Source organism: Oryx dammah, unplaced genomic scaffold (assembly GCF_014754425.2).
Source record: "Oryx dammah isolate SB20612 unplaced genomic scaffold, SCBI_Odam_1.1 HiC_scaffold_1, whole genome shotgun sequence".
Lineage (NCBI taxonomy): Eukaryota > Metazoa > Chordata > Mammalia > Artiodactyla > Bovidae > Oryx > Oryx dammah.
This window is the reverse complement of record NW_024070185.1, coordinates 108,318,594-108,338,294: the sequence shown is the minus strand read 5'-3', so window position 1 is coordinate 108,338,294 and position 19,701 is coordinate 108,318,594. Positions and strand designations below refer to the sequence as shown.

The 19,701-nt window shown below is 47.2% G+C and overlaps 1 protein-coding gene across 8 annotated transcripts; it reads right to left on the bottom strand.

Moving 5' to 3' along the window:
* Positions 1-371: 371 nt before the first annotated feature.
* On the bottom strand, positions 372-19,701 carry LOC120864797 (protein CutA homolog). 8 transcript variants are annotated; one of them, XM_040241929.1, is made up of 6 exons: positions 15,818-17,415; positions 11,815-11,963; positions 6,871-6,930; positions 4,868-4,913; positions 4,573-4,622; positions 372-1,302 (listed from the first exon to the last, which is right to left on the bottom strand). In XM_040241929.1, exons 1-6 carry the CDS (start codon positions 16,076-16,078, stop codon positions 1,200-1,202), a joined length of 669 nt encoding a protein of 222 aa, XP_040097863.1. In that variant the 5' UTR covers positions 16,079-17,415; the 3' UTR covers positions 372-1,199. The 8 variants fall into 8 exon arrangements, with proteins under 8 accessions (XP_040097863.1, XP_040097917.1, XP_040097890.1 ...); XM_040241983.1 differs by lacking the exon at positions 15,818-17,415 and adding an exon at positions 19,352-19,701 and having other exon boundaries at positions 373-1,302; XM_040241956.1 differs by lacking the exons at positions 372-1,302; positions 15,818-17,415 and adding exons at positions 2,737-3,073; positions 17,443-19,700.

Below are 19,701 nucleotides of genomic sequence, written 5' to 3'. Positions count from 1 at the left end.
TCTGTAACACGACCCACCCCTTTTCTGGGCCTCAGGGTAGTTCAGTTCCCTTCAGACATCTATAAAACTGGCTTTATAGATTCCACCGGGTCCTTGCTTGGCCTGACTGGCCCCGCATCCTCTTCCAGCCTCAGGAGTCTTGAACCTTACAAAATCTATAAGACTGGCTTAGGCTACTGGTTTACAAACTTTTAACAACAAAAACTTAGCTCAATACATAAAAATTAATAATAAAAGCACAGGTGCACTGGCTGAAGTATGAGGAACCCTCAGGGTCCCTCCTGGAGAAGGCAGTGGCGCCCACTCCAGTGCCCTCGCCTGGAGAACCCCAGGGACGGAGGAGCCTGGTGGGCTGCCGTCTATGGGGTCGCACAGAGTCGGACACGACTGAAGCGACTTAGCAGCAGCAGCAGGGTCCCTCCTGTGAACCCCTGAGGTTCTGATCCGGCAGCTCCCCTGGGTTCTTCCCACTTTAGGATGCTCGGTTTCCGTGCTCACGTAGGAAGGTCAGTGTGGTGGGCTCAGAACCCATGTCTCTGCTGAGCAAGGGACCACAGCTTTTTGAGGTCTGCCACCTTTGGGGTAGGAAAGAGTCAAGACCAACTCTCAATCCTTGAGGCTGTGTCTAAGCCCTCCTCTCCCCAGTCCTACCTGCATTCATGAAGCCCTTTCCCAGGCCCACTTCCTCAGGACTCAGCAATAACCAACACCACCTCCAGCTAGAGGAAATAATCCTGCTTGTCCCTGACATTCCACCAATAGCGATTCATCCTTCTGGATAGAGTGCTTCCAGCTCCCCTAGAAGGTGACCTTTACCCCCACACACTTCTGGGTGACAGGTTGCCAGGTCGTTCCTCATCGGAAGCAGGAATAACAACATTCGCAGCACTCAGTTTAGGCTCAATGAACACAGAAGACCAGCCTCACCCTCACTGTGACCTTGCCGCTCCTGGCCACCTTTACACATGCGGCACTCAGAGACAAGTTCCACCGGGTCCGTGCTTGGCCTGACTGGCCCAGCATCCTCTTCCAGCCTCAGGGGTCTGGGACCTTCACCCTCCACAAGTTACTTAGCTCCTCTGTGCTGAGAAAAGCATGGAATCCAGAGATGTGAGGAGGCAGACAGAAGCCGCCCTTCAGCCGGAGAACAGACAATGACGGCTCTTCGGGGCACCCGGCAGGAGGCACGAGAGCCCCCCTCACTCCTCCTCCATGCCCTCCTGCAGCCACCTTAAGTAGTCCACATCTCCTTGGTCCATGGGAAGACTGAAGAGCTCTGGGATTTCAAAAGGATGCACCAACCTTTGGAAGGAAAGCAGAGTCCCGTGAGTGGCACATAAGCCGATGCCATAAACCCCAACTGGCCAGCCTCCCTTGAGGCCTTCCGCAGTCGGCCTGCAGCCCACCTGTCCGGCTCCACAGCCCACCACTCCTAAGCCTGTGCCCATCTGTTACCAAGGATAAATTAGGCCAGATGGCATTAGAGTCTCACAAGCATGCGCTCAAATTCTAAGTCCGCCACTTACTAGCCATGTAAGCATGGACATATCTCTTCATTTCGCTGAAGCCCCCACAAAAGAGGAGGGTGAAAATAGTACTGGATTGCTGAGGATTAAAAGAGCAAGGTATGCAAGGCACTTAGGTGCCGCACTGACGGCACCGTGTGCGTTCGGTAACTGTCAGCTGCTGTCTTTATCGCTACCCTTCACTCATCACTGCGCCTGCCCCTGCACCTCTCTATTCTCCTCCCTACTCCTGCTGCTAAACCGAAAGCCTCTCTACTCCTCAAGGCTCATTGCAACCCATGACCTCTCCCCAGGGATCTTCCTTGAGCATCCAAACCCACAGCAGTCTCTCCCTCCTGCCCGTCTCTCTCATCCAGTCCTGAGCACACGTGCTCTCTTCACTTTGCAAACTGATAAAGCGGAAGACACTGGGCCTCAGTACCCCCTTGTCGAGCCGGGGCAGCTGTCCTCTGCTCTCCTGACTTCAGGCACTGAAACGCTCTCACGAGAGGCTGCTTACTAAATCACAACATGTGCACGCACAGTTGCTGAACAGTAGGAGCAGGCCGCGAAATTTTATCCAGTGCCTGAGAAGAATGAGTTTTCCCAATTTATTTCATGGAGACCTAGACCAGTGGTTCTCCAAGTGGAGTCCTCTGACCCCTGGGGAACTTTCAAGCCTCTTTCAGGAGGTCCAAGAGGCAAAAACTATTTTCACAACATTGATATTTATCCTTCCACTATGTTGACATTTGCACTGATGGTGCAAAAGCAGTGATGGGTAAAACTGGTCGCCCCTTAGCATGCTCAGGACAGCAGCCCCACACTGCACTGGCTGCCACGATATTCTTCGCCGTCGCATACACACGTGCATGTTTTTCTTTTTTCATGCATGACTTTTAAAGTCAAATTCACCTAAGAACATTTCTGATAATGTGGCAAAAATTACTATTTTTATTAAAGTTTGACTCGAGTGTCTTTTTAATATTCTGTGTGACAAAATGGGAGGTATACATAAAGTGCTTCTGCTGTCATACCTGAGCTCAGTGTTGTCTTAAACTTGTCTGATTTGAGTCACAGGCTAAACTAGACCTTTTCCCCACAGTACACCATTTTTACTTTCCAGCTTGAGTAACCATCATTTGTCTGTCAATTTCACAAATTAAGGTGACTCAGATTTGAGTATTAGGTACACATTTTCTCAAATATGAACAAATATTTGGCCCATCACTCAAATGAAGACAATTTACATCGCTTATTGCCAATAAAAAAATTCATTTTAAAAAAATTCGTGTTTTGGGGGCAGGGGAGGGAAGGGTTGAGAGTCTGGGATTAGCAGATGTAAACTATTTCCACAGGATGGGCAAACCGCAAGGCCCTGCTGTGCGGCGCAGGGAGCTCTATCCAGTATCTGGTGATAAACCATGATGGGAAAGAACACGGAAAAGAAGACACACGTGCACAGCTGAGCCACTCGGCTGCGCAGCAGAGACCACACATGGCATGACACTGTACAGTGTCCAGTCCAGTCGCTCAGTCCTGTCCAACTCTTTGCGACCCCATGAACACTGTAAATAAGAAAAAATTCATGTTTTTAAGCAAAAATCAGAAGTTTGGAAAATTTGAATATATCACCATGAAATTGAAAGTCTTAGTACTTAAGAGATGCTTTTGAGGAGATTCAGCTCTCTTATTAAGCCAGATTTTGCAAAAATGTAGAAACATGCCATTCTTCAGTTTTTTTATTTTTGGAAAACGTGGTTACTTCCCATAAGAAGGCATTACCAGCGTACCGTTTTACTGCACTACACTTTGCTGCAGACACTGCGTTTTTTACAAACTGATGGTCTGCGGCAACCCCACACTCAACAAGTCTACTGACACCTCCTTTGCTCACTTTATGTTTCTGCGTCATGTTTTGCTAATTCTTGCAAAATTCCAAACTTTTTCATGATTATTATATTTCTTATGGTGATCTGACATCGGTGATCTTTGAGGTTACTATAATGGTTTTTTGTTTTGTATTTTTAAATTAAGGTACGTACTTTATTTTCTTTAGACATAATGGTATTGTTAGCACACCTGTACTGCAATCTAGGGTGAACACGTAGCTTCATGTGCACTGGGAAACCAAGAAGTGACATCACTCACTTCACTGTGGTGGTTTGGAGCCAAACCTGCAGTATCTCCAAGGTATGCCTGTATTTACTTCCGTTCATAGGTTATTATTCTATTACTGTTATTTTCAATGAACTAAAACTATATATCTTAAAAATTTCTCAGCTTTAATTTCGAATACAGTAAACTTTGATAGAACTCACATAAGTGAAGCTCTTTGGGGTCCTCAGTAATTTTTTAAAGTGTAAAGGGATCCTGAGACCGAAATTTTGAGAACCACTGGTTTGAAACTAGTAACTCATTTTACAGGAACTTCCCTGGTGGTCCAGTGGCTAAGACTCTGTGCTTCGAATGCAGGGGGCCTGGTTTCTATCCCTGGTCAGGGAGCTAGACCTCACAGGCCTCAACTGAAGATTCCGCACGCTGCAGTGAAGACCTGGCGAAGTGAATTTGCTCGGTCGTGTCCGACTCTGTGTGACCCCATGGACTATACAGTCCACGGAATTCTCCAGGCCAGGATACTGGAGTGGGTAGCCTTTCTCTTCTGCAGGGGATCTTCCCAACCCAGGGACTGAACCCAGGTCTCCCACATTGCAGGCGGGTTCTTTACCAGCAGAGCCACCAGGGAAGCCCAAGAATCCTGGAGTGGGGAGCCTCTCCCTTCTCCAGCGGATCTTCCCGACCAGGAGCTGAACCGCATTACAGGCGGATTCTTCACTAACTGAGGTATCAGGGAAGCCCTAATATTAGGGAAGACCTGGTGCAGACAAATAAATAAATATTTTAAAAAATAAACTAATTAAAAAAAAAACCCAATACCTCATTTTATAGATAGAGAGTCTATGGGACAGGGTCATAGCCAAGGTCACACGGGAGGCTGGTGACTAGGCTCACGCTCATTCACTTAGTTACCTACAGGTCCCTGGCCGGGAGGAGATGGCGCTATTACCTGATGTAGCTGGAGAGTTTATGGATCTTGGAAGTCTTTGTCTTTATTAACTGTAAAAAAAAAAAAAAAATCACTGGTTTAGGATCTCAGCTCCAGCTCCACAGCCCTTCATTCCTCTGGCTTTTTAGGAAACAGCAGTCCTCCAAGTCCCCAGGCCCAGTCACTAACTTACAAATGGACATAGGGCATCTTGTGTGGGACAAGAACCTCAGTCAGTTGATCTTTGCTAACATTTAATTGGAACTTTGCTCTCACTCTTTCCTGATTAAGGCCCCATCCCTCCAGCTTCACTCACCAACAGGACCTCAGTTGCTTCTTCTATTTCTCCATTCCAATAGTATCTGGAGAAAAGAACAACAAAAAAAGAAGTATCATGCTTACAAGATGTGCTGTGCTTAGTCACTCAGTCGTGTCTGACTCTTTGCAACCCCATGGACTGTAGCCCACCAGGCTCCTCTGCCCATGGGAATTCTCCAGGCAAGAACACTGGAGTGGGTTGCCATGCCCTCCTCCAGGGGATCTTCCCAATCCAGGAATCGAACCAGGGTCTCCTGCATTGCAGGCGGATTCTTTACCAGCTGAATTATCAGGGAAGTCCACTTACAAGATGAGCTCAGTGAAATATACCTGGCCCAATTTTTTAAAATCTTTCCAAGCTCATATGAAAAAGCCTGGAGTTGGCCAAGGCCCTACAGGTCATCTAGTCTAAACATTCTAATGCATGCTTCCAGCACCTGACTTAACTTTCCTGGAAGAAAGAGGCTCACTGTTTCTTGAAGTCCATCTACTTGAACGGTTTTCACATGAGCTGGTTTTTCTTACGGTGTGCCGACATTTGCCACGCTATCGTCTTCCCCAACTTCCACGTGACAGCCCTGCAGAAACTCCTGGTATGTTCCCCTCCAAAGTGGGCGTCTCCAGCTCATTCAGTGCTCCCCCCAAAACTGCTGGCTTCCGTGCACCTCCCCATCCTCTGGGCTGGTGCTACTTGTATCACTGACTCTCAAAGCTGAGTGCTCACCGAGCGATCAATGGAAAAGCACAGGACTTATTCAGGGAAGAAGCGAGCCTTATAAAATATGGAAGCAGGTCTGAAAGTTCAAAACAGAGTCAGTGACAATGTTCAGAAAAAGAGTAGGAGATCAGCATCATGGGAGGGAGAGAAATTTGGCCTGAGAATATCTGTGCTGACCCAGGGTGAGTCTAAGATGGCTCAGGCCCCTGGCCGCACCCCACAGAGCGGTGGTGAAAGCGAGAATCACAAGGAAGGACGAACATGAGGCGAGCGGCAGGCTAAAATGCCAGTCTAGCTTCCCAGCACTAGCTCCCAGACTGGCTTTATGGGAATCACTTAACACGACCTCTTAAAAATTCAGAGACTCAAGCCCCATCCTCAGGGAGACTAAACAGATTCAGGAGGGAGCTCAGGCATCCGAAGTACAGCCAGGCTTGGGAGCCCTGGCGACAGGTGATGGGCACACCGCAGCGTGTCCTGCTGGGCAGGGGCAGCCTTCCTGCTCCAGCACGTCTCTGTTCTCAGCTGTAGAGCAGGCATCTCTCCCTCTCTCGTCAGGGCAGGAAGAAGGTGATAAGCAGGCTGACCACAGTTAAGGCGCAAGACAAATCCTGCATGGGTAGTACTGGGATGCCGAGATACTGGTTTTCATCATTTTATTCACTTTTAATTGGAGGATAACTGCTTCACAGTATTGTGTTGGTTTCTGCCAAACATCGGTGTAAATGGGTGTTTCACGTCCCGTCCCTCCCTCCTGAACCTCTCCTGCCCCCCACCCATGGTGACGCATTTTGATGAGGGAAATGGTGTGGGCCTGGCTTAAGTAAAAGAGCTGATCAAATGAAGTCAGACAATACACAGAAACAGCCTGTCACACATGCCAAACTCAAAGTTTTTCAGAGAATCCAAAAGCGATAGGAATTATAATCTCTGATATCCTTAGCTGGCTCACTCAGACTGGCTTACCCAGTCTGACTTCTTTGCTAACAGCAAGCTAATTGACTGACTGATTTAAACAAAGAATGAGGGAACAAGACTCACTGTTCCTAAACTGTAGATTTTTTTTCTGCCTTTTCTAACCATAGCCTGTTTTTGCTTTGGTTGAATGGCATAAACCCACTGGCTGACTTCCTTTGAATACAGATCGACAGTGAAGTACTGATTAAGTAAATGCCTTTGAGTTGTTCTTTTACAGGTTCCCATTAGTTCAGTGCCTGAATTTCTACCAGGCAGGACCTGACGGAACACTCTCACACCCCTCCACTGGCCAGAGCAGAACTCACAGCGAGGAGGCCTTAGGCAGGATGTTCACAGAGGCAGCCAGCTTCTTATCCAGGATAGCCCTAAAGCAAAGAGAGAGCATGCCAGTTACTGGGGCAAGTGTCCAGCATCTGAAGAGATGGAACAGGATACAGGAGTTCCTGGGAGTTTCCCAGGAAACCTAAGTCTCAATAGATACCCATTTAGAATGCCCCTCCCAAGTCAAACCAATACGTTCCATAACTCCCATGCATAGACCCTCTGCAGACAGAATTGTTTATAAGTCCTTCCCTGAGTGGGAGAAGTAGGGAAGCAGCTATGCAAAGGCTGTTTCAAGGACAGGCCCAGTCGGCTTGGGGAATGGGAATCTGTTAGCACTGGAAGGAGAACAAAAGACCCGGATTCCAACCCAGCCCTGCAGCAGGATGGCTGTGTGACCTTATGCAAGCGCCTTCTTCCATCCCAGCAATCAGTATTTGAGCACCTATCCACAACAGGCACGACCGCCTACTCAACCTGACTCTCTTGCTGTACAACCAGAGGAATGGTTCAGCTGATGGGCTCTGATCCTCTTCACCACCGAATACTGCTTTCATTATGTCAGCTTCTTTTTCTCTTCTCTCTTGGATATGTATGAGGCTTTCACATGAGATCTACAGATCAGAAGTGTGTGATGACCACATGGAATGGATACAACTCGAAGGAAAAGCAGAAAAGGCGTCCTGTCGTGTGACTGGCAAACAAAGGCTCTTTACACTTTTCATTTTTGTGATGCTTCCTACCACAGTCCTGGGAGCACCATCACCACCTCTGCAGACCCTAAGCACTGGTGTTTTTTTTTTTGGACAGACTGCAGACTGGCATTCTTGCTCTGATGGTCTGATCCCTGTGCAGGGCCCTGGTGAACACGATACAATGTGCCTGAACCAGTGCACATGTCACAGGAACAAGCACCACGGCGTCGCCGGCGCCGGGAAGTGGCCCCAGGGCTCAAACCCTAAGCCCTAGGAATCAGGCAGGCTGGACAAACCCGCCGCAGGCCTGCCGTCAGCCACGGAGGCCCGGCTCGGTTCCCTGAAGTGTATGGGCCCTGCCAAATACAATGCATCTGAGCCCTGAGCCCTGAGCCCTCCTTTCCTTGACCGCTGCCAAGAGAACTGACCTACTTTCTCTTCTCCCAAGTTCCCGGCTGAACAGTGTTCTATTTAAGGCTCCACATTAATGTGGTATTATCACCACCCTCATGCCCTTGGAAAGTTCCAGGTGGTAAATAAATCCCTGACTCTAAGGAGAGGCACACGGCCCAAATTTGTTTAAGCAACTGCTACAAGTCTTGCTCACTCAATCAAGTCAACTGCTGAGAAATCACATTTCCCTGGTTCTGCAAACACAGGGAATGAGTTCGACCTTTAGAAAAAAATTAATCCATTGCTTCACGGGCCTCCAACCTCTTTGGCAGTGTGAACTCCTCAGTGACTAATCACAGCAACTTGTACTTGGGAAAAAGACTGTAAAGTTCTGGAGGACTGTTATTCAAAATGCCCCTGTGGCGAAAAAGGAAAAAAAAACACCAGAGAGAGAAAACAAATGTACAAGCTGATGGATAAAACAAACACCGAAGTCCAGCGATGACTCAGAGCGGGCGCTCAAGCCCCCGTGCTCGTCTGAGTGAAGCGGAAGACAGACCTTCCAGGGCCTCCAGAAACTGCAAAGGTCCCAGACTAGAGGCTCATGGACCAGATACATGGTTTGGCTTTCACGGCGTTTAAAAAAAATCGTGACTTTGTTACCAATATTTACTATTAGGGTACTTTACATTCAAAAATACACATTCCCTAGCTTCTCACCAAAAAATGAATCTTAGAACCTTGTGGACCCATAGTCCTACAAGGTCACGTTCAGCCAGAGCTGAGCAGGGGCTACCACCTCCAGGCATGGCCGGAGCTTTTCGGGTCAGTCAGTTTCCACTCCCCTTCCTCCCAACACCTGGGACGCACAAGGGCTGCCAACTACTGCCATTCTTCACCACGACGCCCTAGCCCACTTCGCTCAGGCTGATGCGGCCTGGTCCCCTTCTCTGTGTAAGAGACGAAGACCCAGCGAAAGAAGACGTGTCGAGGGTCATCTGTGGTTGTCACCAGCAAAGAGGACACAACGCCCAGCTCTCCTAGCTCAGCACTCAGGTTTCCGCCCTGGCCCCAGCTAGAGATGTTTCCAGTGTAGAGGCTGTCTGTCACTAAGAGCTCTAAGAACATTACCAGGAGCCAGAACGGAGCTGAACCAGACTGAGAGGCAGCTCTAAAGAACACTAAGAAGAGTGAGCCCCAGGCTGGAGCCAAAAGGCCTGGTTCCAGCACCAGTTCTGTAGGCAGAGCTGAGCTACCTGCCAGCTAACATCTGTGGGGCCCTCCCTACCACATACCTACTTACTCTCTCCTATAAACCCTGGAAACAAAATCTATTTGCCTCTCTTCTATTCCAGTTGAATCATTAGTGAACAGAACAGCTGAAGGGAGACTCCACTTGAGACTTCCACTCCAGCTGGTGGGCTACACACACACACACACACACACACACTCTGCAACCTCCCTTTCACACCCCATGCCAGCGACAGCAGAGAACATTTACTTAGCCACGCCGGAGCACAGCAAGGAGAACACTGCACGCACCAGCAACCAGCAGGACGCTCTGAAGAATACGGGCAGCGCTGAGACACGCATGGGAGCATGCAAGGGGGCTGCCTCGTTCAAGAGCCTTCGGATCTTTTAAAAACTGGTAGTGATCTGGTTTACTTGGCTTCCAGCACCTTGGAGAATTTTGAAGATTATAACATTTGACCCCTCTGAAAATACTTGAGGCGATAGATTATTCTTAGGAACTGATTCCGACTGCAATGTCCACCTGCCTGCCCCACATGCAGTGAAGACAGCGCTGCTTACAGGCGACTCCTGCAGCTGCTCCCGCGCTTCCCCATCAGCATCACCAGGAAGGCGAGAGAGGAGAGCATCTGCAGAAAGTCAGACACCGCGAGAAACTACAATTCAACAACGAAGAATTTACTCGAGAAAGACAAATCAACAGAACAATCAAAACCAAGATTTTAAAATAAGTACAATTATGTAGACTTGAAAATTGCTAAGGGTAGATCTTAAGAGTTCTTACCACACCAAAAAAAGTAACCAAGATGATGGCTGTTTTAACTAAGCTTACTGTCATAATCATTTCGCAATACATACATATATAAAATGATCATGTTGTATATCTTAAACTTACACAATGTTATATGACAATTATATCTCAATAAAGCTACAAAAAATTAAAGATAGAGTAAGTATAATTACTATCTGCAGAAAGATAAGATTATTGCATCTATAAAACAAGATCAGACAATTACAAGACAAAAACACTTGGTTACTAAAAACAATTCGAAATCTTGAAAAAGAAACTATAGAATTCAGTCTAAAGAAAACTATAAGGTCAGTCACAGAAAATGAATTCAACATCTCCCTATCTAACAGAAGTTCCAGGAACAGGACACAGAAAGAGAACAGAGAGAGTATATTTAAAAAGTTAACAACTGAGCATTAAGATATGCTTCTAAAAACTAGCAGAGAGAAAACACATCACTACAGAGGAATGAGATCCACTGCTACTTTTCATCAGCAACCCTGGATGCAAGACGGCAGAGACCTCTCTACAAGCTGAAACCAATCCATTCCCCTCAACTGGCCTTTCCACTATTTAGAATCCACACCTTAGAGCCCTTTTCCTCTCAATACCCAGCACCTCGCAAATATCACCTGAAGTTGCTCCTGACAGGACCCAGAGTGGCTGGTCCAGGGGTCCAATGAGTTCAGCACAGGCCCTGGGTATACCAGAAGCACAGAAGGGATTTCAATTCCTAGCTGCTAAAAGCTGAGTTCCTATTTCTGGAGTAATCACATGTTCATTCAGACAAAAGCTGTTCTCCAAAAGCAACGTTAATAAGGAAAAAAAACAGACATTCTGGTTAGGGGCAAGAAAGATGTAATCAAATCCAAAGTTAACCTGTGACCATCAGTTTGGAAGCTGTGTGCCCCCAAAGACCAGATTCAACACATAAAACAGTGTAACTACACCAAACTTCAAGAATGCAGAACTGCAGAGCAAGAAAAGGAGCTGGGAGTCAAGCTTATTACCCCTCAGCCCCACTAACCCCCTTCAGAGCTGCAGCCATAAAGGAGGGGCAGCTTCCCCAGCAGCTCAGCAGTCAGGACTCGACTCACTGCCTTGGCTCTGGGCTCAACCCCCACTCCAGGAACCAATATGCCACAGGCTGCACGGTTCAGCCAACAAAAAACAAAAGGAGGGGGAGGGGATGGAAATCAGATACAACCTTTACTGAGCATCTGTTACATTTGGGTTCCTGGAGTAAGGACTGAACAGATATCATATAATCCTCTCAAGAAGGATAATTCAAAAACTAAGGTTTAGAGAAGAGGAGCAACTTGCCCGAGGTCACTCAGTCAGCAAGAGACGGAGCCAAGATTTCAGCTCTGTTCCCCTGCTCTCTCCACCCCTGCTTTCAGTAATTCGCCAAACACCTGGAATTGGTCTCCTCTTCCCGCTGTCATGGTCCACATCTCCGGGACTGAGCAAAAACCATCTCCAAAAAGAGAGAGAGCTGGGTCAGGAATTAGAACTGTTAAATGCTCAACCTGCAGGCTTCCATCTGAGCAAGGCGCCTCGCTCTCTGGGTCTCAGCTCCCTTATCTGCCCCCAGGCACCACTCAACATTTTCAGGCCCAGAAACAGGATCCATCCAAGTGTCATTCACGCGTGCCTCTCCAATTGCCCCAATGAGACAGCTGTGCAGTTCAGCACTGGACAGATGAGTTGTCAAGAGCAAGGGAAGAGTCCCGAAGCCCTCTGGATTCTCCTGCGGCTCCTGAGCCCCTTGGGGCAGTACCGAAGCCCCTTCCCCGTACCTGGCGATATCTCTGGCAATCTGCTCGTTGGGGCAGTTGACAAAAACAATGGAGTACATGCCGGACACATAGCTGCCAGTGACAATGGAAAGGAGCTGCAGGCTGAGGGTCCTGAGCACGGGGTATGTCAGGAGCGAGGCTGTCAGGATCTGCACGGTGGGAAGAGAAGGCACAGGTCAGCAGAGGCGTGGCCACTCGCCGCCTGCAAGCTCAAGCTGACTGGGGCCCACGCTGGGCAGCACCCTGTACCCCATTTCCCACCCACAGAAGAGCTCCTAGGGTCTGCATCGAGCTCCAGTGCTTAATGTGTTCATGCCGAGATTACTTGCCTCTGCATTTTGCAAATGGTTTTAGAAAAAAAAGGCTTAAAAATCAAGACACTCGCTTAAAATCACACAGCTTTGGGAATCCTCAGCTGGTCCAGTGGTCAGGATTCTGTGCTTTCATTTCCAGGGCCCAGGTTCGATCCCTGGTTGGGGAACTAAGACCCCGTGAGACCAAAAAAGCCACCCGGCAGGGCCGCACACACACACACACACACACACACACAAATCACACAGCTTTTAACTAGTGAAGCCAAGAACAGGAGTGGAGCCTTCGAAATCCATTCCCACTGAAAAACTGCTACTACAGGTAACACCAACTGGCATCCACGGGACTGCTGTCATCCTGTGGAGACTGTGACTGACAATAAATTCCTGTATCTGTTGACGTGTTAGGGAGTCGATTTCACCGTCATTCAGTTGTGTACATGCCAGGTGCTGTGGGGAGTGCACTGAAAAGGAAGCCTAATTCTACAGCAACGGGGCCGGAGCTACTATGACAGACAACCGGTGGCGGGGGAGGTCCACAAGGAAGGCTCCAGCCGTTGGGGGCAGGAGAGGCTTTGAAGAGAAGGGACCATCCAAGTTGGAACGGAAATAATAGGTAGGACTGAAACAGAAGATATGGTTAATATGTACAAACTCAAGAGGGATTTGGGGACAGAAGAGTAACCTAGACTGCATGGGTCTCAGTCAGTGGGCACGAGGCTAGGAGGAAAATGAGTCTGGTAGAACTATAAAGGGTCAGGCTAAGGAGTGTGGGGTTTGTACTCAAGTGATGGGGTGCTTTTGGAGGTTTAAGTGGAAGAGTAATAACATGATCAGGCTGAGTAGAGTAATGGGAAGGAGGGTGGGGAGTGATCAGAGATAGGCAATTCAAAGGCCATTACAATGTTGCAGGAAAAAGATATTAAGATCCTGAGCTAAGAAAATGACAGTGATAACAGGATAGGAAAAGAGAGTCGATATAACTTTTCTTGCTACTTTAATGATAAAACATCTAAAATAAGAGGGAAAAAAAAAGAATTGGAGGACATCTTCCAGGGTTCTTTGCTTGGGGGATACAAGAGTCATTATTAGAGATGGAGGCAACTTGTAAGGAGCCCCACCGTGAATCAGGCAAGACTGGACAAGGACACGCTTCTCCTGCCTGCCAGCCCGGGGCTCATGTCTCGCTCAAACAAACCTTTGTCCTCCCACTCCTGCATTATCGCCTGGCCCTGCCTGCCTCCTACTTCTTGGCAGGGCCTGAGTAGCCTTTTTATGTCTTTAGCTTCTCATTCCCTCCCACGACCTCCCCCAACACCTCCAGTCCAACATGCTAGTCCTCCGAACTAAACCAGTGACCACACAAAAAAAAACAACCAGGGTTTTCAAGGAGGTTGTTAGTGACAACTCAATTAGATTATATAGGATATAAAGAAACAAAGGCACTAAACAGCAGATTTAAAACCTAGTGTTAGTACAGCTCTCTGCCGTCTTCAACAAGTTACTTCCTCTCTCTTCTATACAGGTTACCTAGAAAGTGGAGATTACAGCATTTGTGCTGCCTACCTCAGAGTTGCCATGGATTCAAACAAGAGAGGAAAAACAGTTTTTGACCACTAATCCAATAAAGAAAGGAACCACGCTTTGCTCATCACTGTGTCCCCGGGACAGTTCACGGCACACAGCAGCTTCTCAAGAAATAACCTGCAGACTGGTGAATTCACACACCAGCAAGATGCTGAGATGCAGACTACATAGTCTTGTGAAATAAGTAGCGCTTCTGGGTCATTCACAGAGCTTTTGGCAGAGAATCGGACATACTAGAACACTCTGTCAGATACACGACTCTAAGGTGGCTTTCAACACGGACTCTAAACAAAAGGAGCAATGGTCTGTCCCCCAACCAAAAAAGCCATTCCTAGGGGAGATCTAGGAATTTCAGCCAGCAGGTATCAGTGGAACACAGAGCTCACAGGATTAAATACAAACTCACCTAAAATGTCCTGAAACTCTTGCATGAACTCACAGTGAAAGAGACACTCAGAGGTAGTCTGGGCACTTGGGTACTACAAAGCAAGCCTTCATTGAACAGATAAGGTAACTGAGGCAGTTCTGTGACTAATCCAAGACTTAAATCCATACTCCTGCCTCCCATTCTGGGCTCTCTGAACTGCAAGGAGGAAGTGACACAGCAGGGTTATTTCAGCTTCACTTAATCCAGTGGCTCTCAGCTTGAGGCAATTTTGCCCCTGCCCCAGGGGACATCTGGTCACATCTAGGGACAATTTTGATGTCATGACTGGGGAAGAAATGCCACTGGGAGAGGCCAGGATTGCTGCTGGACACCCTTCTACTGTACCACCGATCACACTGAAATACAGTGGTTTACATCCATCTCCCTCATTGGATGTGAGCTCATTCATTTCTGTATCCTCAGCACTTTAAAGCCCTGCTAAGAGGTATGGACTTGAGAAGTGTTTGCGGACCATATCAACGAAGAATCAGGATATGAAAGGTCAGTTTGGAATCAAAGGTGGAGTATAGTACGTTAGAAAGTGATATTCCATGAATGCTAAATACATACACCAACATGTTTCCTAATAGAAACATTATATTTATTACTGTAAGTTTGTAACATTTTCATATTTATATCTTTGCATCTTTTCTAAGTTTACATTGTTTCAAAATATTTTATGTATCCTTTCAATTACTTCATTCTGCCTTTTTCCTTTTTTTGGTATTGGAGCATCTACCTAACCTTTAAGAGGTTATGGTTTTGTTTTAATTTTATGGTTACACCCCGAGGCCTTCGGGACCTTAGTTCCCCAACCAGGGATCACACCTAACTCCCCTGCACTGGAAGGTGGAGTCCTAACCACTGGACCGTTGCGGAGGTCCTTAAGAGTTTATGGTTGACCTTACAATCTGTGTTAAGGCAGAAGGGGCCTAAGAAACCACCTAGTGTTTCTAAATTTATAACATACCTAGTTTTAAGGAATTTGTAAATACTCTGAAATTAACATTGTGGTTATCTATACACTTTCCTTGGGTGCAAATCCAGAATTTTCACACACACACACACCGCCCAAGAAAATCTATAGTCCCCAAAATATTAAGCATCACTGACGTGTGCCAGTTAATTAAGGGCCAGAGAGGGGAAGAAATCACAGAAAAGTGAGCAGCGGAGCTGGGCTAGACCCCTGGGCTTCAACAGTTCTCCTTTCCACCACCCGGCCCTGCCCCAAAGGGCAGCTACCACCAGCACCACCAACAGGCACTCTGCAGCCACTGCCAAACTTCACATGTGCAGATACTTCAGAGATGAGACAGCAAAGCCCCAGAAAAATGAGATGGTAACTGCACTGGGAAGAGGAAAACAAACTAGCATGGGACCCTTAGATGAGAACGCACCAGCAAACACCCTTCACCACCCCACCCTCCTGGGCAGTGAAACAGCCCAGTCATTCCTCAAAGGCACGGCAGAAAGGGGTGCTGGTGAGCTTCAGAATCACACTGCGATCTCCAGGACACTGGGTGGCACCTCCAGGGACTTCACCATCCACCCCCTACCTGCCTGCCCCCAGCTCAAAATCCCAGGAGTATACAACACAAACGCCCCTTCCTCCCTCAGTCCCCAGGCTGGAAGGTTTAGAGGCGAGAGGACTCACAGCATCGTACTGTGGAACACTCACCAAGAGGCATATCAAGATAGAGGGCCGAGCGGAGCCTGGCAGAGGGCACCGTGAGCCCAGCCTGTCCATGGGGTCGCTGGTGACTGAGCCAGCACAGGCTACGGCAACTGCAGCCTGAGCAAAGTCGCTGGCGGACGGATGGGCTCCAAGGGCCCGAGCCCCTCTCCCCTTACCACCTGCTGCCTGCCCCACTGCCCGGCCAGGTCCCAGCCAGGCTGGCCGGAAGGAGAGGGTGGAGGAGGCGGGGAAAGAGGGACTCATTTTTCACTGGGCAACTCTCTAGAAACATATAACCCAAACACCCCATGCAAACCTCCAACCCCTGCAAAAATAAAAATACTAATTTTTCCTCCCCATTCTCGCATAGACCAAAAACCATAAAATCCCCTGAGGTGTACAGATTAAAGCTTCTTAGATATATAAAACCTTCAGAAACCACAGACCACAAATACAAATACACAAAACTCTTCCACTGAGGCCCATCCCACCAAAAGAAGAAAATAAAAACAAACCCAAATAAATGAAGCCCACACGTGGCTGACTTCATGTCCCCCCACAGCATCTCCCTTCTAATCCTCCCTGGTTTAAAACAAACACTCCTGCTGCTGACTGCTCTCCCTGTAAACCCACCCATCTTTCAAAGCCAGCTGGTCTGTGCAGCCTTTACCAAGGTTAATCCCAAGGCCCCATTTCCCCTAAGGCACTCTGTCCACATTTAACGTCAGCTGCTAAAACAAACTCAAAAGCAGCAAGCTAATGACTGACTGGTACTCTTTGGGGACAGAGTCCATTGTTGTCAGGGGTTCCAATTTTTTAATCCAGCTTCCTAATGTGAAATTTCTTAATTTTTAAATGACCACACTGCTGGTAAGACCCTAAGTAAATTTTAAGCCAAGGAAAACTACTCTTTATCTTGACTGTAGTAGCGATTACACAAACATTAAAAAATTCAACAAACTGTACACTTAAATTGGTAAATTGTATTCTATGTAAATAGTACCTTAAACAAAGCGGGTGGGGAGGGGAATGCTGAAAATCAATTAGGAATTGTTTTAAACTGGGCAGACAAAACAAAACCTACCTGGTTCCAAAACTGGCAGGCAAGCTGCCAGTTCACAGCTTCTGTGTTTAACTACCTGTTTACCTGTCTGCCTTATTCCTTGGGACTATTATCCTTAAAAGGCCTGATAACACTTTCTAACAAAGTGCCTGACAAAGCCAGCTGTAGCCCTAGTTCTATCATTTATGATGGCTGTGTAGACTCAGGCAAATAACCTCTCTGAGCTTTGGGGGCTTTTTTTTTTGGTAAAGAAAGAGCTAATACCTCTTTCATAGATCTAAAGTGAAGATTAACAGAAGATAAATGTAAGAATGTTTTATAAAGTATAAGACCATGTCAGCATTTCAAGAGCCGTCTCATGCCACTACCAAACAAGGTTAACTCAGAAAATCTCCAGTTGTGATTGAAGAACTTAGCATGTTTGAAAGAAACAGGGTTAGAAAAAATGAGGCTGAGTGGTCTTTAAAAAACCCTTTATATTCAAAGTCCACTAAAATAAATCAAGACTGTGATCTTTTAAATCTGTTATATTAATAGGAAAGGTCACTGTTAATGACCATTTTACCTTAGATCCTGAGATGATGTCCCAGAATTTAGCACAGGTTCCTGCACAGATTATGTTCAATAAATATCTGTTCAATGACTAAATGATACGGATGTGTGAGTGGTGATGACAAGGATGGTCATGATGAAGGTGATGTTGGGGCAAAGGATGGCAAGGGATGAACCGCTATCTGGAAGAAACCACCTCTGGATTCTCTTTTCCTTCAACTCAGGCACCTCTACTCTCTTCAGTGTCAATTCCAAGGTCAGATTCCAAACGTCCAATTCTGCATTTATGGCCTGGGCAGATCCTTCAGATCTAGTAAGAGAGCCTCAGTGCCCCTGCCTGATATCACAGGCTCTTCTGGAGGCATCTTGCCTTCTCTCTTTCCTCCTCCTTACTGGATTCAGAGGTGAACTCAGACTCTTCAGAGTCAGATTCTGTACCCATTTCTTTCATCCACAATACCGTTTGTATCTTCCTTCTCTTTCTTCAGCTCCTCTACTTTATTTTGAAAGTTGTTCTGCACCTCTTCTATAGGTATACAATTTACTGAAGTCTCTTTTTTAAAGGCCAAACCTCGATCCAGGAAAGAATCCATATCAATCGCAGCATGGATGAGGTCTGACACCTGGTGTAGGACAGCATTGTTTCCTTAGGTTCATCTTTATCTCTGGTTCCAAAGATTTGCCTTCTTCCTCTCAAGGTACAGACGTGTATCTATCATCTCAAGATGATACAGACTCTCTGTTACTGCCAAAGCCTGAAACTTAAAGTTTCATATTGATGAATTTAAAGCCCATCCAATTTGCAGACAATGATTTCTTTTTCAGCTTCTTCTTTAGCTCCAGGGAACATTCATAATCATTCATAACATGATAGCAAAGCTCCCGGCAAGCTTTATCAAGAGCATCTGGTTTTTCTGATCATCCGTTACCTCTTTTATTATTACCATGTTTCTTTTAAAGTGAGCAAAGGATTTTTGTTTTGTTTTTTTTTCCAATGCCATGGGCAAAGTGGTCAAACATATGCTTGGTGTAATACCCCATGAATGCTTCAATTACACTCGGATCCAAAGGCTAAAGATAGCTAGTGCGTTCCAGACAGAGAAACATAGTAACAACGTACGGATGAGCAAGGAAGAATGCGTCTGGGTGATTGGTAACACTATTAGCCATACTCTGAAGGCAAGATTTGGGGGAGTTAAGTAACTCCAGGCTCAAAGAATAAAACAATTATGGAGCCAATCCAAAATGAGGGTAGCTGTTAACGATAAGATTAGTGATCGCCAGGAAAACAAGAAAGCATATCTTTTTTCATAAAACAAGCGGAATTAGGGGTCTTCATAAAGCAGCAACGGGTTTATCATTTTGTCACCTGCGGCACTGGCACGAAATGTAAGGGAAATCCTGTCCTTAGCGTCCTCTAAGTTTCCCGGGTTTCTGTCTTTCCCCCCAAAAGTACACAAAGGCAAGCACTTCCAAAGCAGCCTCATTTCCTTGATGGTGAAGATCTATTGAGATTAAAGCCTCTAGCTCTGATCAGTTTCTAGAGTTGCTTGGAATACGTGGGTGGTGACTGGGTATTTAACGGATCTTCCATCAAATTCGAATTTCGCAGTCTATAGTAATTTCTAAACTCAAACCATCCCTTGCTCGCATGAAAACTGGCTTGTCCTTGCGAGTGGTTTCCACCAATTGCATGTAAAGCTGTTTGGCCTGGCTGCAGACAGCCTTCCGCGATCGCCGCCCCCTTCCTGCCCCCAATCCTAAACCCAAAAGATTAACTGAAGTTTCCATCTTCTCGATGTTTACATCCTTGGGAATGCACAGCACCTAGGAGCAGACGCGCGAAAAACTCTCCATGCTGGCCCCGACGGCCTTCTCGTTTTGCGTAAGGGTGTGCAAGGGCCCACGTCGGTGTTACTCACGCCTTCTTCCAGCTTCTCGAGAATTTTCATCTTCCCGAGGCCTGACCCCTTCGCCTCCTCTTAATACGTGTCTGGCCAGGGAGCAGGATGTTCACCGCCTCCGCTCCGCCCTGGCGGCCTAAGCCTCCACCACAGCCTGGTTTTAGAGCCAGGGGGCCAATGGCAAGGCCGTTTAACCTTCGGTTGGTTCTCATTCTCACCACTCCGCTTGCCAGACACTGACGCAGCCCTCGCTCTCAGTGCCACAGGAGCAACCACACCAGACACTCGGGCCCACTGAGCGGCACCCATGATGACGCACAGCTGCGACCCCGTAACTACCAGCGACCCTGGTGAGCCCCGGTCTCGCG